Source organism: Eretmochelys imbricata, chromosome 9, assembly GCF_965152235.1.
Source record: "Eretmochelys imbricata isolate rEreImb1 chromosome 9, rEreImb1.hap1, whole genome shotgun sequence".
Lineage (NCBI taxonomy): Eukaryota > Metazoa > Chordata > Testudines > Cheloniidae > Eretmochelys > Eretmochelys imbricata.
Window position 1 is genome coordinate 26528714 of NC_135580.1, and position 15732 is coordinate 26544445.

The 15732-nt window shown below is 36.6% G+C and overlaps 1 protein-coding gene across 21 annotated transcripts in view; it reads right to left on the minus strand.

The window, feature by feature from the left end:
- Positions 1 to 386: 386 nt before the first annotated feature.
- MBNL1 (muscleblind like splicing regulator 1) overlaps positions 387 to 15732 on the minus strand; it is a 197549-nt gene continuing 182203 nt past the window's right edge. For 17 of the 21 annotated variants that reach the window (XM_077826805.1, XM_077826822.1, XM_077826825.1 and 14 more), the window contains 4 exons: positions 11361 to 11396; positions 10555 to 10649; positions 7007 to 7081; positions 387 to 3831 (listed from right to left, as the gene is read on the minus strand). In XM_077826805.1, the coding sequence (XP_077682931.1) occupies positions 7025 to 7081; positions 10555 to 10649; positions 11361 to 11396 (188 nt within the window). In that variant the 3' untranslated portion in view covers positions 387 to 3831; positions 7007 to 7024. The remainder of the gene's footprint in view (positions 3832 to 7006; positions 7082 to 10554; positions 10650 to 11360; positions 11397 to 15732) is intronic. The other 4 variants (XM_077826816.1, XM_077826810.1, XM_077826813.1 and 1 more) reach the window with 1 other exon arrangement.

A 15732-nucleotide genomic window follows, 5' to 3' on the forward strand; every position in this document is an offset into this window, starting at 1 on the left:
TGCGCTTTTTGCAGAACTTATTGGGTAAGGCTCTCAGGCCTGTGTTAGGCAGAAAGTTAGATCAGATGATCAAAACAGTATTTTCTGGCTTTAAAATCTATGAATCTATAGTCAGGAACTCAGAAAATGAATTTTCAGTAATGCATGGAACAGGTCTGTAAAGGATTGTAAATGTCTGATTTGGATAGAATAGACTGTTTCATGGTCTGTATTGCATATGTAATATGGTGCACACTGTAAAATAAACATATGATAGCAGACAGTTAATCTTTTTCATTTAAATGATTCTCCCTTGGACATAATGTGTGAATCCATTAAAAATGCACACAAAACAAAACAATGTAATTTTTAATCTGAAATAGAAAAATATAATTAAGAAAGAGAAGTTTTATTAGGGCAATTTCACTTTATTTTTCCATACAGCAAGGTCAACTATAGCAGTAATAATAAAATAAGCATGGAAACAAATTGCAGCCCAGGACAGAGTACATAATTTGCAGCAACTACAAGCAAAAAGTAAGTCTGTGATTACATAATAGTAAAACCAAGCACATCTGTCCTTTCAGCAGATGAAAGTTGCAGGGTTGCAAGTAAGTGCAACGTTATTAATCAGTGTGAATACTGAATATTCCAGATAAAATAATGGCCTAATTTCCACCTTTTGCTTATGTAATTACATGGTTTCTTGAGTGCTTTTCATTCAAATGGTAACATTTGATAGGTTTTTGTTTTTCACCTGCTAAAAGAACAGGACCATTACAATAAAAAAATAATCACATAACTACAGCTACAGTGTGCTGTTTGGTTTGCCTGTTCATAATTTAATTTTTGTGAATGTCAATATCTGTTTTGAAGTTTCTTGTTTTGTGAACAATAAACCACTGAAATTGTCAGAAACTGCTTTGAATAGAATATATCCTTAATATAGTTGTTGGTTGTTGTTTTTTTTTGTCTTTTTGTTTTTTTTTTTGTTTTTTTGTTTTTGATACTTTAAACATGCAGTAGTTTTTGAATAATGTACGGAATATTTAATCCATGATTTCACCTTGATGGTCTGAAATACCTGCTTTTTTAAAAAAATTTTTTTTTAAAGTAATGATTTTCAGGCAGATTTGAACCGGTGGAGCTTTTTTGTCAGTCATGAGATCTTGGAAGGATGGCATATCTTTCCAGCTGAAAAAATCCTGGCAAACTACAAGCTGTCCACATAAAGCAAAGCAACTTTTTTGAAGGGGTATGGAGTGCTAACTCTGTGCCACTTTTGCAAGCAATTTTGTTCAGCCTGTCATTTTATTAGCCTTAACAAAACTCCTTGTAATTATAGACATTTTTATTCAAAATAAGATCTTACTATTATACAGGTTTCTCTCTTTTTTGACTATATACAGAAGTGCAAAAAGTCAACCTTCTCTCTATACGTTCCCACATGCTAAACTGCAGCATAATCAACCCTCAAGAGTTTGCACACACGCTTTAATTCTTGTTACGTAAACTTTGAGTATTTGGATTATCAACAAAAAGTCCCTTGATCTATTGATTATGCAGCTTATTTATAACAAGGCCTGATATTCAGGGATTTCAAAAAATATTTAAACAATATTTTAACATTTGAAATGGATACAGTAGAAAATAAATTTTATTCTAATATCTAGGAACTAGATTTTCTTATAATAACTAATTACAAACAAAATAAATCATCAAAATATTATTCAATTGTCTGCCAGGATTGTTGCGATAGCAACAACTGAACCTCTTACTTAGCAATGATTATATAATTATAAGATATCCATATAAAAGATCTTTGTTCTTTTAATGAAAACTAGACAAGAACTAACGATGACTGACGTTCTTACATTGTAATATTAAATCAGTAAAATATAAATCATTTAGTTAACAATAATACAAATACTCATGACACTACATGTAAATTCAAAACTGAATATGTTATGAAGAAAAAAACCTACTTTTTATTTTTTAATTTTTTTTGTATTTTGAAAAAGTCATCAGTATAATCTAATAAAACAAAATTCTATAAACTGAAATGGTATTCAACTGGTAATAGAAAACGAAAATGATCTAATAAATGTAAGAAATAAAAACTACATTTTAAAAAGAAAAAAATAAGTAATATTCTGTAATGTAAGTAACTACAATAACACGTGAAGTCATCTATACTTTCTTAACATGATTGAAATTACATTGGTATGGGTTTTAACCCGTAATGTAATAATCTAAGGCTTTAATAGATGTACAGTACAATCAGTAAAATCAACACATCATTCTTATACTAGAAAGCATCTCTCTCAAGCATAAAAACTTGCAGTAAACTTGGAAGTATGGAAAGTTCTATAACTGAACTCACACTTCTTCCACTCCATGCTATACTACCAGTGACCTGGCCCCCACTTCAGCAGTTTGCTGAACAGAGCAAAAATATCCTTTACTAACTGCAACATCCAAACCACAAAAAGGAATTCCTTTGGATGAATCCATTCTTAAAAACTTGAATGCACATCTATTTTTTTATTATTATTATTTTGTAAAGGCTTTCTAAGGCTATAAGCAGTTAATCTGAACCAAAAACAAAACAAAACAAAACAAACAAACAAAAAAAACTCACAAAACTCACCCAGGTATTTAACCCACCCAATTCTATGCTAATTAACATCTCAGTTTTTTCATATTTTGGTTTATCATGCATCTGATGTCAGTGCTTCTTTCTTCTTTGTTTAGAGTCACTATTTTGAAGTGTGACTTTGATGAAACATTTAAGCAAAAGTGAAATCCATCTCTGCAAAGCATTTATAGTCTTTTGACAGAGGCTATAAATAGAAGCAAAATAAGTTCCTCAAACATTTTTGTTATTGTGTCTCAGAAATGGCTTTTCCCTTTTGTATATTGAGTTATTCAGTAATAATATGCATAAATTTTACACTACAACGCCTTAAAATAGTTTATATATATTTATATGTCCAGTATGTATTACGTTAATCTGTACTGATAGTTTGTTTTTCTGTTGTCTACTTTTATTATAGGTTGAATTGGCCATTTCTGAGACAGCTTTGGTTTTGGAAACAGAATGGTGCCTTTGACTGAATAGTACTAACAAAATAAGCAAAAATGTGGCTCTGAAAATAACACTGCAGAAATAATACTCTAATTTGATGTACAGTCTATGGCACTTCATGAGAATCCTTAACAACATGGTACTTAAAGCCACTGATGTGCTTTAAAATATACACAGTTGTGGTTTTGCTTGGCACATTCATCTCTGTCAGATACCTCTCTTACCACTTCTTACAATCTATTACATTAAAAATATTACTCTTAAACAAAAATTACTGTGCATGCACGCTCTCATCTATAATGGCAATTTTAAATACAAGGTGCACCTTTGTTATTTGTAAACCTTGAAAGAAATAAACTTACTTTAAAAAATTATATCTTGGTCTACAGACGTACCAATACATAATAGATTTATGATTACATCATAGTCTGTCTTTTCAAGATGACATACATGATTATGTAGGAAATAGACTATGTATGCATATTTAAATATATAGGCATACCTCTGTGCTAGAAAAGATAGACAATGTTGTAGATTTAGACAATAAGATCACCTCAGCACAAATATCAATTAAATGTACAAAGTATATAGGCAACAGTGTGCAGTGGATTTCCAAGTTGTCGTTTCATCTTGTTAACATGCAGTATGTGGATGTCTTACTGCTGAGGGAATTTTTGTGTGTGGCTTGACGGTATATACATTATGGCTAATGCTCATGTCCTTTTCTCTATCCAAGCACACTGTCCTTTTCTCTTTAGTATGATCTAGAAAGGGAAGCAGGCAGAAAGAAAATTAATTTAGCATATTCATTCATTTTCTTAAAGCAATCTCAACATGAGGCGAATCAGTCATTGAAGTCAAGAGGAATTTTGTTTACAAAAAAGGCTACAGGATTGACCCTCAAACAATTTCTTCACAGAAAAGATTTTCTTTGCAGACATGTTAGACATACTATACATATTGACCATGTATAATAAAATAGTATTCTGTTGCTCTTGAACAGTGGTTCTCAAACTTTTGCATTGGTGACCCTTTTCACAGAGCCATTGAGTGCAACCCCCCCACCCCCCACAAACTGAAAACACATTTTTTATATTTAACTCTATTATAAATGCTGGAGGAAAAGTGTGGTTTGGGGGTGCAGGCTGATGGCTCATGACCCCAAGGGGTCACGACCCCCAGTTTGAGAACCCCTACTCTTGAATTTTACAGCCTCCTCTACCTAGTAGGATTGACAGTATACCACTCACTTACTGGCTTTGTGTTAGGGGCCATGTCCTGGTCCCACTGGAGTATATGGAGTCAGTAGATGGTATTCCCACCGACTTCATCGGAACCAAGATTTTGGGGTAACATTTTCCAAAGTGCCTAAGCAACTTAGGAGCCAAAATCCCAGTGACTTTTAATCAGACGTAAACACTTAAATCCCATTTGCAAAATGACAGACAATTAGGCCATTAAGGGATTAAGATCCATTGAAATCACTGGGAGTTAGGTGCCTGAGCCCTTAGGCCTAAGTCACTTAGGTGCTTTTGAAAATTTGAAAAAATTGGCCTAACAGAATAATAAGGAACTTGTATGATTCCATATATTAAACCAATAGTACAGTCTCACCTTAAAAATGCATTCTGTTTTGGCACATCATTTCATTAAGGTCATAGCAGAAATAGAAAAGGCCCAGAGAATGGCAATAAAAAGTAGAAACTGAGAAGGGGAAGGTGGTGTTTTATATAAGGAGAAATAAAATAGATGATATAATTGAGTGAGGAGACAAGTAAGGGGAGAGGAATAACTGGAGGTAGTTTTTAATGCAATAATAAATTAACCTGTGGAAGTCACTGTTGTAGGATAATGCTAAGGCAAATAGCTTAGTGTGAATTTTTTTAAAAAGGACTGGACTATGACTACAATAATATCTGAAATCACTCCAGCTAGGATAAAAGTTACAAGGGGTATCAATCCTTTTCCTTCAGGACTGATCATCAACTAGTGTCAAGAATAAATTTCCTCCTCTGCTGAAGAAAGATTACAATGAAGGGGCTATGAAAATCATTGATAAAAATGGGAACGAGGTACCTAAATACTACAGAGGATCTTGGCCAAAGTGAATGATAAGTTTTTTACAGCTTGAACCTGACTAGTGGACAGTACCTCTGTCGTGGGATAGGGGGTGGGATTGAAGTGGCATATTTACTTGCTGCAGCTATTAAGTTAGCCTAGTGTAGTTGGGTAAGATACTATATCAGACAGAAAGAAAAATGAACAGCCCAAATCATAAATTTAAACTAGGATTTCATCATAGAAAGGTCGGTGGGGAAATCGCTACAGGTAAGTCAAGTAAAAGTCTTTCTTTGTGAAGAAAGGTTAAATTATAAAGATCTGACACATAATATCTAGGGCTGTAGTTCAAGCCAAACATATGCAAGTAGAAACTGAGCTTGTATTCTCAGCATGACCTCTCTCTACTAAGTAACCTATTTCACAAAAATACCACACATAATTTATCATAATTTGGCAGTCTGTGCTCAAGAGAAGCCACAGGCTGAGTTAGGCTGATGACTAAATTCTCATTCTCAGTTACAGAGGCTGGCTTAGCAGACACTGCAATTTAATAGGTCTTTCTAAAGCAACTCTCAGTAAAGTGACTTGTCCCACATATGGCCCCCGGGGCATAGGAGCTAGTGGTGCCTCTGCCAGTCTCAAACAAAAGCTAATTTTTCATTTAATAAACTCTGGTTTTATTAACGAAATAATACTATATGAGCCCCATCCTAAGCTTGGCTGGTCCCAGGGTTACTTTCCCCAGCAGGGCAGCAAGATGGCAGTACAAGCTGAAGCCCACTCTAATGAGATGGCAGCATTCTCCAGCTACTTCACCCTGTCAGAAGGTGTTGGAACCTTACAGGGAGCTGCAGGTCAATTATTGCTAAATCACTGGGGTAGATGTGGCTTATCAGACTCCGCCTCCCTATACCTGCCATAGTGTGTCAACAGTAATTAACGTGGCACTCCCTGCAGGTTTCCAATTCCATCGAACAAAGTGGGGCTATTAGAGCCAATACTGGTACCCCAGCACAGTGACTGTCACTGCTAACAACCTGGGGCCTCCCCTCCCCAAAGGCCTTTCATGTACTTGGGGTACAAACAGCGTTAATTTAAAGTTGATAACTGCTGTATCTTTTGGAGGGGACAAACACAGGGCAGATAAAAAGAAAACTGAGTTTGCTACATCCTGAGCCCCCTGAAAATGGGAGGCTGATGTTTTAAGAAGCAGATCACATAATTAAGGGTGAAATGCAGAAGGCTGGAAGCAAGACTCTCATCATCACTTAAGCCCAATGGTTGAGGAATGATCTCCTCACCATTCACACACGTATGAAAAGAGTCTCTGCACCAACTCCAAATAGGCTGGCATAAAGGGTTTGGTAGCAGGAGGGAAGGGGAAGAGATTATTGTTTCCACCATCGTGTACATCACCTGCACATGTAGAGTGGGGGGAACTCTGGTAAGTATTGTAGATTACAGGCTACTGAGTAGCTGCTGTGAAGAATCTGTGTGATCTGTTTCTGGGAAGAGGGGAATTCAGCTTTCTGCCAGTTCAACCCTTGGCCTCTGCTGAGAGTGTCACAAAGGTGACTGTTCATGCCAGATGCAGCAGCCTTGTGATTTTGTTGACTAGGATCGACTGAAATCACCAACTCATTTCACATACACACTTGTCTGTTTCTGTAATATTTTTTAAAAATCATTTCTATATGAATGCTGTGACTGACATGTGCCAGAAGTTCGGTAATGTCAAAGAAACCCATATCAATTCTTTCACAACATTTTTCCATAGCTTTTATTTTTTAAAAATCCAATATGTCCCTGAAAACGCCAAGTTATACACATACACAAAGAGAGTTTGAAAACTATGCAAGCAATACATTGGAAACTTACTGTTTGATGACAAAATGTCTACATCTGTGTAACATACTTGTGGCTAGTCAGATGTTCGGCAGATATTATGGGTATCTATAGGTAAAAATGTAAACAATGAATAACATGTGCAACAAATCAACCAAGAGAGAGAACATTTTATTAAAGAACATAACAGTTCAAAAAAGTGGGGATCAGCTGTGAGGTGGTGGACTTTATACTATAAGTTAAAGTAAACTGAAGTGCTAAAGTAGCAACTTAAAACTGAAAAACATTGTGGTAAGTACTGTTTGAGCAATGTACATAAGTATTGTTTGTTTAGAAAGTAAAAGAAGTTAAAATCTACAAAAGTTCATGCAGTGCAGTAATTGAGAAGAGCCCTTTTTGTTGGCCTACACAAACTTTTGTGATTTGGGTATTTCACTTAATCATTTGAAACAATAAACTCTACAGTTACACAACCTCAGCCAAATTTTGCAGTGATCATTAACTTTGGGTGTCTCCATTTTTGGGTGCCAAATTTAAGATGCCTCGTATGCTGATTTCACAAAGGGTGATGACCCACAGTTGAGTTGAGCTGAGCTGTGGGTCCTCGTCCCCTATAAAAAAGTGGTACAAAGTGTCAAAGTTTGGTATCAAAAAAGGAAGGCACCCCAAACTAGTGAACAATTCTCAAAACGTTGTCAATAGAATTTGCAATGGCTCCTAAAGTTTATCAACTCATTTTCCATAGTATTTTTTTAAAATTAAAACCACAAGATAATATTTAGAAGTAGCAAAGAAGCGCACAAGTCAACCATCTCTCTGGAGCCCAATCCTGCAAGCCCTCCAATGGGTGGCACATAGTTGAAGTCCATGGGAGTGCATGTACACAGGCCTTGCAGAATAGGGCCCTCAATCAGGGAAAACAGTACTGTATTTTCATTGAACTACAAACATGAAAGGAATTGTACATAAACTTTCATCACAAACAGGACTGGGAAGTGGAAAGACGCACTTATGTACAGAAAAACAAGCCCTGCAATATGATGTGATACTGATTTTTTCAAGGTTAACAGCTATTTACAGTCATACAAGTAATATTTCCCATCAGCTAATAAACCTGCAAAAGAAAGGGAGGGTGGAAATATTTCTCTAAAACAAATTTAATGTTTTTAGTGGGTTTTTTTTCCACCTCTAATGCCCTCTCTTTACCTGTCATCTTTATACAGTTTTACAGCATTGCCAACTTGCACAGAAATGTGCTCCAAGCATAATGAAGCTTCTCATACCATTCTGTCTACTGCTGCAGGAGAAGATGTTGCACCCAACTGTGTAGAAGCATCAGGGATAGTGCTGTCGAAACATACCAAGGACCTTCAACACCAGTCAATGAAGATGAAGGGCCAGATCTTAAGACCTTCTGCATGCATGCGCATTGCATTGTGTGGCATTAAGCAATTTCAGCATTGCTTATATACTATATACATATATTAATTATATATGTATATATTGAGGTTTGGCTGCAATACTTTACTGAAGTGTGTTATGAGGGTCCAGGGAGGATATGCATGAAATGGTCAGATTCTACAACAGAAAGTTTCCCTACAATCTCTTTGGGCAAGCGCAGGGTACCTCACATAGAGAACAGGCATTTTGTGGTTTTGCTCACGCCAGCAATTCTCAGGGGTATGCAGGCTTTAAAATCAAAATTATTTAAATTGTGCAGTAAATGACTCATGCAGTTAAGATATGTCTGACATACAGTAGATTTATTTAGCGGACGCTTATTTACAAGAATGATAACTTCTCCATGAGTATTCCTGGATATTATTCTTATTCTGGGCTAAATCTGTGAGAGACTTTTAGTTATTCACTGAAAAACAAAATTAAGCCTTTTTTCCTCTAGCACAAAGAGGTAGGTGGTGAGAAATTACATTCAGCTTCTGTGAAAACTGACCAGATTATTCCGGTTTGGGTTTTTAAAATATCTAAATAACACAAGGGAATCTGATGTGCACACTTATAAATCATTATAACAGTGTGATTTTCAGGTATGATGGCTGAGATGCCAATTGCTGCATATGCCACCAAAAAGTTTACAGTTGGCTTAGCAAAGAAGGTGGTGTATAGCAAGCAACAATGGAGATACTCCAGGACAAATACTAAGGCTCTTGGCCTGACCCCATAAAAGGCTCAGAACTCTCAACGAAAAATGTATAGTGCTCAACACTTTGCAGGAACAGGCTCCTGATTTCTAGAACTAGCATCCTATTTTACAAGTGCAGTTGCCTGCAGGTTTAGAGGTGCAGCTGCAACAGATTTCAGGCACAAGTACTACTGTTCATAGCTCTGACTACCTGATTGGATTTTTAAAAAGTGCTCAGAGTTTAATGGAAGCAGAGTTAGGTCAAAGGTTAGCACTTTTGAAAATCCTGGCCTTAAATACTAGCATTTACCCCTGAAATTAACTGTGAATGCAAAACATCCCCCACAAAATTGGAAACTGAGTTAAGGACATTTTAAAAAACAAACAAAAAACCCTGAAGACACTTGTGGGCCTCTCAGTGAATTGACTGAGAGCACTACTTGCATCTTAGCACAGAATTTGGTGCTATGTTTTAGCACAATGATAATGTGCAGGAATTCTAAATCTGCAGTATGGCTTATAAAATTTATTTCTCGGTACATTTAAATAAAAGAGAAAGGAAATGGTCTTTTAGAATGTTTTTATTCTTTATAGTTAATGTTCCAACTATGATGTAGTAGAAAACAACTGAATTTTTAACAATCTAGTGAGCTAAAACGCTGGGCCAAATTCCATCCTCATTTATGTAAGTGCAATTTCCATTGGAGTAAATGGGAGATGCACCCATGTAAATGTGGCCCACAACATTTATCTTTACAGAGTTGTTTGTGGCAGTGCAAGGAGAAGTTTAACTTACAGTTTAGCTTGTTAAGCATTTATTTTCATCCTCATTTTATACCCAGATAAAACAACATTCATAGTGGTAGTTTAGAAAGAGTTTAGTCAGGTTTTTAATGGACATTCAGTTAGTTAAAGTTTGTCCATTATAAAATTAATGAGGCCTCTCCTAACTAATTCACAAGATGAGACAAAGATTTACAAGTGTGCCTCTGGCTTGCGTAAGCACAAATATTTTTGTTTTGTTTTTGAAGAGATTCAAAACACGTCCAGACTCTTAAATTCCTGATCCTGTAATCCCTCCACGCACAGCTCCCACTGGCTTTGACCAGAGTTTTGCATGCAAAAGAACTGTAGGCTTTATGTGCACAGAAAAATTGGATTCTGTGTACTATCCCTGTCTCTCTTTAGATCTATGAAAAGATAAATAACCTACATGGCCTATGAAATGTCAAGAGTGCATCAGAAAGTCTCATATAAAATACTTTTAGCATCAGAAATGGAGCTGTAGCACCTTCTGAGCCTGGACAAAAGCTTTCTAAGCTATGCTACAACTCTTAGAGAGAATGTGTAGGCCAACAAGAAGTAAAATCAAAACCCCCATGCTCATTAAAAGCACCAATTTCAAGTTGTTTTTAAGGAACAAAGCTGTAAATTAGCAAACCTGGTTGGCTGTGGCTGTTGCAGCGAAGGGGACACTTGTGGCAGATGTTGTTGCTGCAGACACAGTGGCTGGCGTAGCACCGTGCACCATGGGAACTTTCGGAAGGAAAATCACATAAGCCAACATACAGAAGAGTGTAGCAGTAGGGGAACCATGGCAACATGTGATAGAATAATTGAGCATGGTATTTATCATAGCAATAAGCCATGTGACGAGACATCATTGCCAGCGAGTGACATGCAATCACAGTGCAAAGCAGGACAACATTCCAGGGAGAAGGGGAGAAAGGGAAATGAAAGAGGAAAAAAAGGGAAAAATGCTTGTTACCATCAAATCAAGAAAATCAACACGAACAAGTTCAATTGTTTCAATATGAAATCAACAAAAGTATTTTAAAAATGTCCTTATGTTTACATTTTTATGTCTAAACAAAAACACAAACAAGAAAATCCAACCCAAGTATTTACCACACAAAAGTAAATCAGTTTGAATGAAAGTATGTTTTATATTACTCTAGTAAGACACAGTATGTTACTTAATACAAGATAGTTTCTAAACACAAACTCATAGTCCAATCAAAATCCACCAAGGAAAAATGTGCAATTCAGAACACTACTATCCAACTTCTAGGTGTCCATGTCAATTAAATAAAACAACTGCATTTAATTGACAGGTGTTAGTGCAGAGGGTGTGATGGGGGGATGGACTGGCACAAGAGCTGCAAGTTAAAACCTAGCAGTGGATTTTGAGGGTCTGTGAGCTGCACCACAGGTTTAAGATAATCAAGAAACAAAGCTGGCACCTACCAACACTTGTAGCGGGTGTCATGCACAATATTGAGCCTGCCCATCATGCATTGCAACAGGAAGGTGGATTTGAAAAGGGAAAAGAATTAAAACAACCCATCACACGTGTAATTAGAAAATTTCATTTGAACAAAGAAGAAAAATTGTTATTATGGGAACAGTGGCATGTAACTGTCAGCACAATCAAATCATACAATAGCACAGTGATCAAGTAGAACTAGTCTTAAGTGAAGAAAAAAAGCTGATTGAACTGTGTGCTGGTACATTTTGTTTGCCTTTATTTCTATATAATTTCATTTGTCTATGAAATATTACTAGAAAAGGTCTCATGGCTTATTTCAAAATTCAGTTTTAATCTGATTGATTTATCTTTCTGACAAACTTTGTTAGCATAAAAATAAACGTATATTTCTTTTTAACTATATTTTATTAAGATTAGAGGAAATGATCAAACATGTTATTTATCTTTAACACTCTCAGGGTAAGCCAGCACCCAAATTTATGTTAATCCTAGCACTAAGATTATACGGAGATATGCAGGATAATAAAGAATGAAGGAGTGGGATTGTTTCACCCGTTATCCAATCCATATGCACAGGGGATCCTCCACACAGAGTTTTCTCCCTGCCTAAGCCCATCAGTCTCTGATGCTGCTGAAGAAGGAAGCAGAGAGTGCACAGGTTGAGAGTTGGCGCAGGCTAAGGGAAACGTTCTCTTTTCTGCAGTTGTCCCAGGAAGAGATGGGGCCAGGGACAGTTGTAGGGGGCCTGCCAGGGGCCAGAGCTAGTGTGGAACCCCAGCAGTTCTTCTGAGTATTCACCACATTTGCCAGCCGAATAATAGGGGAGAAGAACCACATGAGGGGATGGATCCTCATGGAGTTTCCACTCAGGGCTACCTTGTGTGGGTTTTCCCATAGGAAGGGATGGATCGACCCAGAGTTAGTCTTGTGTCTTTTCCTCCAACCCCTCTAGAAGAATCTCATGTGTCTTGGTACTGCATAGGTGTTAGTTGGGTTGTGTGAAGAAATGGTTTCTCAGTTAACTGGCAGTTCCAAAAATTAAAACAAACCCATCATTTTGGGTCCAATGACGAGTTTTGTTTGAAATGAAACATTTTATTTTGATTTAGAGTTTTTAAACAAACATTTTGATTTTTTTTCTTTTTTAACAACTGAAACAATTTGGCAAATCAACCCAAATTCATGAATGTTTTGGTCGACCCAAATCTGCATTTTTTGCCAAATGTTTGCTCAGCTGTAGTAAGGACAGTGGTAATTTTGCACACAGTATTATTTACAATATGTAGACACTGTGGGGTAAGCTGAAGATGAAGTGTCAGCTTCAACTCTGATTTTTCCTCACACTGTTTATTTTGTATTTTAAATGCAGGATAAGAAATGCAGGTCTCCCACATAGCTCCCAACATGAGCTAAGCACACTTGATTGGCATTGTTTCTACACTGTAGGACACACTTTAACTGACCATATGTTGTTGGGTCTGTGGACCCATTGGCCTTTGTAGAACATCAACAGTTCTTAGATAATTGTTCAGTTGAGAGAGACAATCTTGTAGCCTGTCACTCTCCTTGTGCTATATAAATAATAATTAATTAATAAAAAATCAATTCTCCAAAGAGACATCAATGTCAATAGAAGCACTGCATTTTTAGGCATGCTCAACTCCCAGTTTTCAAATTCCAGTACTTGGGCAATCTCATTTATTTTAGCTAGCTCCATATTGAGAAATCAGTATTTGCATGTTTTTTGTTTCCTACCCGAAGCTTAAAAATTAAACATTATAAACAAAGGGCCCAATTCTTCATAATCCATCATACTGAACATTTTTTGAAAAGACTTTCTTCCCTATTTAATCATATTGTTAGATAAATTTACTCTGATATGAATCAATATAAACGAAATAATGAAGTCCTGAAGATGGGGATCATATGAAACTGGAAACAGACTCTGAATGACTGTCTGTGGGAGCTACTGCTATACTATTACCTTAGAGAGACAAGGTGGGTGAGGTAATATCTTTTATTGGACCAACTTCTGTTGGTGAGAGAGACACAGGCTTTCGAGCTGACACAGAGCTCTTCTTCAGCTCTGCATAAGCTCACAAGTTGTCTCTCTCACCAGCAAAAGTTGCTCCAGTAAAAGATATTACCTCACGCACCTTTTCTGTCTAATGTCCTGAGACCAACACAGCTACACCACCACTGCACACTATTACCTTGATACCATATGGCGATAACAAAAGGAAATTATTGCGCCTGAATGGTGATGCATGTTATCTTCCTAGCTTGTGCTATGTGGTGTATAGATTTATAAGCCATGTTGCACCAACTTGTACAATGCCAAAGCCATGAGCTTTTGGAGAAATAAAATAGTAATTACTATCATTAATGCTGGGGATAACATGGAAGTTAATGCCTGTAATTACTAGAAGACACATTTAAGGTTATTGGGAAAATGGCATAATTAATCCTTCTAATTATTTTACTGTTTTTATTAAACAAAAAAGAATGTAATTATTCATGAAAGATGTTTAAAAGGAGGGCTATTTAAAGGAAAGGCCTCATCCCGCTTGCTTTACTCACAGGTGAATTGCTACTGAAGTCAATGGAACTACTTGTCGGAGCGAATATGTGGCCCCAGATTTACCCTGAACTACAGACTGTGTGCTAAACACATTGCTCTCAATAACACCCACACAACCGTCATGATGTCAATGAAGTTGCATGAGTATAACTGAAAGCTGTGCCACTCTATGTTATTAGACAAGTACAAATGCCCTTATGTTTTACATATTTTATTATACCTAGTATATTACATCAGTCCATGCATAATTAAGTCTACATGCTAAAAAAAGAGTTAGCTTTTTGTAATGATTCTCTGAAATATAACTGTAAAGCTTTCACCTTAAATTTTAGTTTGAGTTATCATCATCATTAATGTTATAACCAGTACACACAGTTTTGAGAGGGATTTGCAGCAAATGAACGTAAGGCAGCAATGAAAATACTAGCTAGGGTGCAATAACTTGCAAATATGAAGACATAATGCAGTAGGACCCACTTGCCAATAATAAAAATCACTTTTGCTATGACCTAAATATTAATCTTGACTTCAAAAGCTTTGATTTACTAATAAGAATGTATGAATAGTGAATTTGCTAGTTCAAATGTTCCTTGGCTTTGCAGCACACGGCAGCATTTGATTTCAAGCATGTGCTAATTTAACTGATTATAATTTCTCAGATAAATTATGTCTAGAGAGAATGCAGTAATTTTGATGGATACTCTGTTTTCACTGGGATTTTAAGCAGTTCCTTTTCCTCTTTATATATATTTCCTACTCCTGATTCGCTGTTTCACTCAGTTTTTTTATTCAATTAAATCTAGAAAGCACCACCACATAGACCAGATTATTAGTAGAGAACATAAGTGCTTCAATCTGTATGAAGAATTAGTGTTACAGAGCCTGATCCTGCTCCCGTTAACATTTCAAGGGGAGCAAAATTAGTCTCCAGAGCCAGAGGCCCCAATTAAGGAAAATGCTTAGGTATGTGTCTAAATCCATTTCTAGTTAGGAAAGCACATAGGGCTTGATCCTGCTCACACTGAAGTCAGTGGCAAAACTCCCATTGTTTCAGAGTGGTGCAGGATCAGACCTTTAAACACATACTTTTTAAAAGGAGTTTAGCTAACTAATAATTCAGCTAGGCACCTAGTGGGATTTTCACAAGCGCTTTTTAGGCCTCTATCTCTTGTTGGTTTCAAGGAGACGAACACACCTAAGAGCTTTTGAAAATCTGAATGGGTGTGCCTCTGCTTCTTTAAATTCCTAAATTATTTTAAAAGTCTGGTCCATTATGCTTTCCTGAATTAGGGCCTCATTTGGAACTTTATACATTGATCTAAGGTCATGCTAAAGATGCACTAATCCGAACCAAACTAGTAAGATGGTACCAATTTAGCACAAACGGTGCAGTGCATCCACGCTGGATGTGACAGACTCATGGTGTGACGTGTTGCAGTTTTGTCCCACATCTATACTAGAGCTGTTCTAAACTGTTTCAGGTGAAATGCCCTCTGAGTACTTATCCCACAGTTCCTGAGACAGCTCCCGGAAGCAACAGATTCTGGAAGACTTCAAAAGTTCAGAGGTTCACAGTAGGAGGACTATCTGAACCATTTCAATCTCAAGTGTTTTAGGTCCAGATCCTCAAAGAGATTTACGTGTCTAACACGCACAGAAATCAGACACACCTGTGTCAGTTTACTGACACATGACACCACACCCTGCCAGTACTTCACCTGCAATGACATTATTACTAGGGACCTACTAAATTCATGGTCTATTTTGAT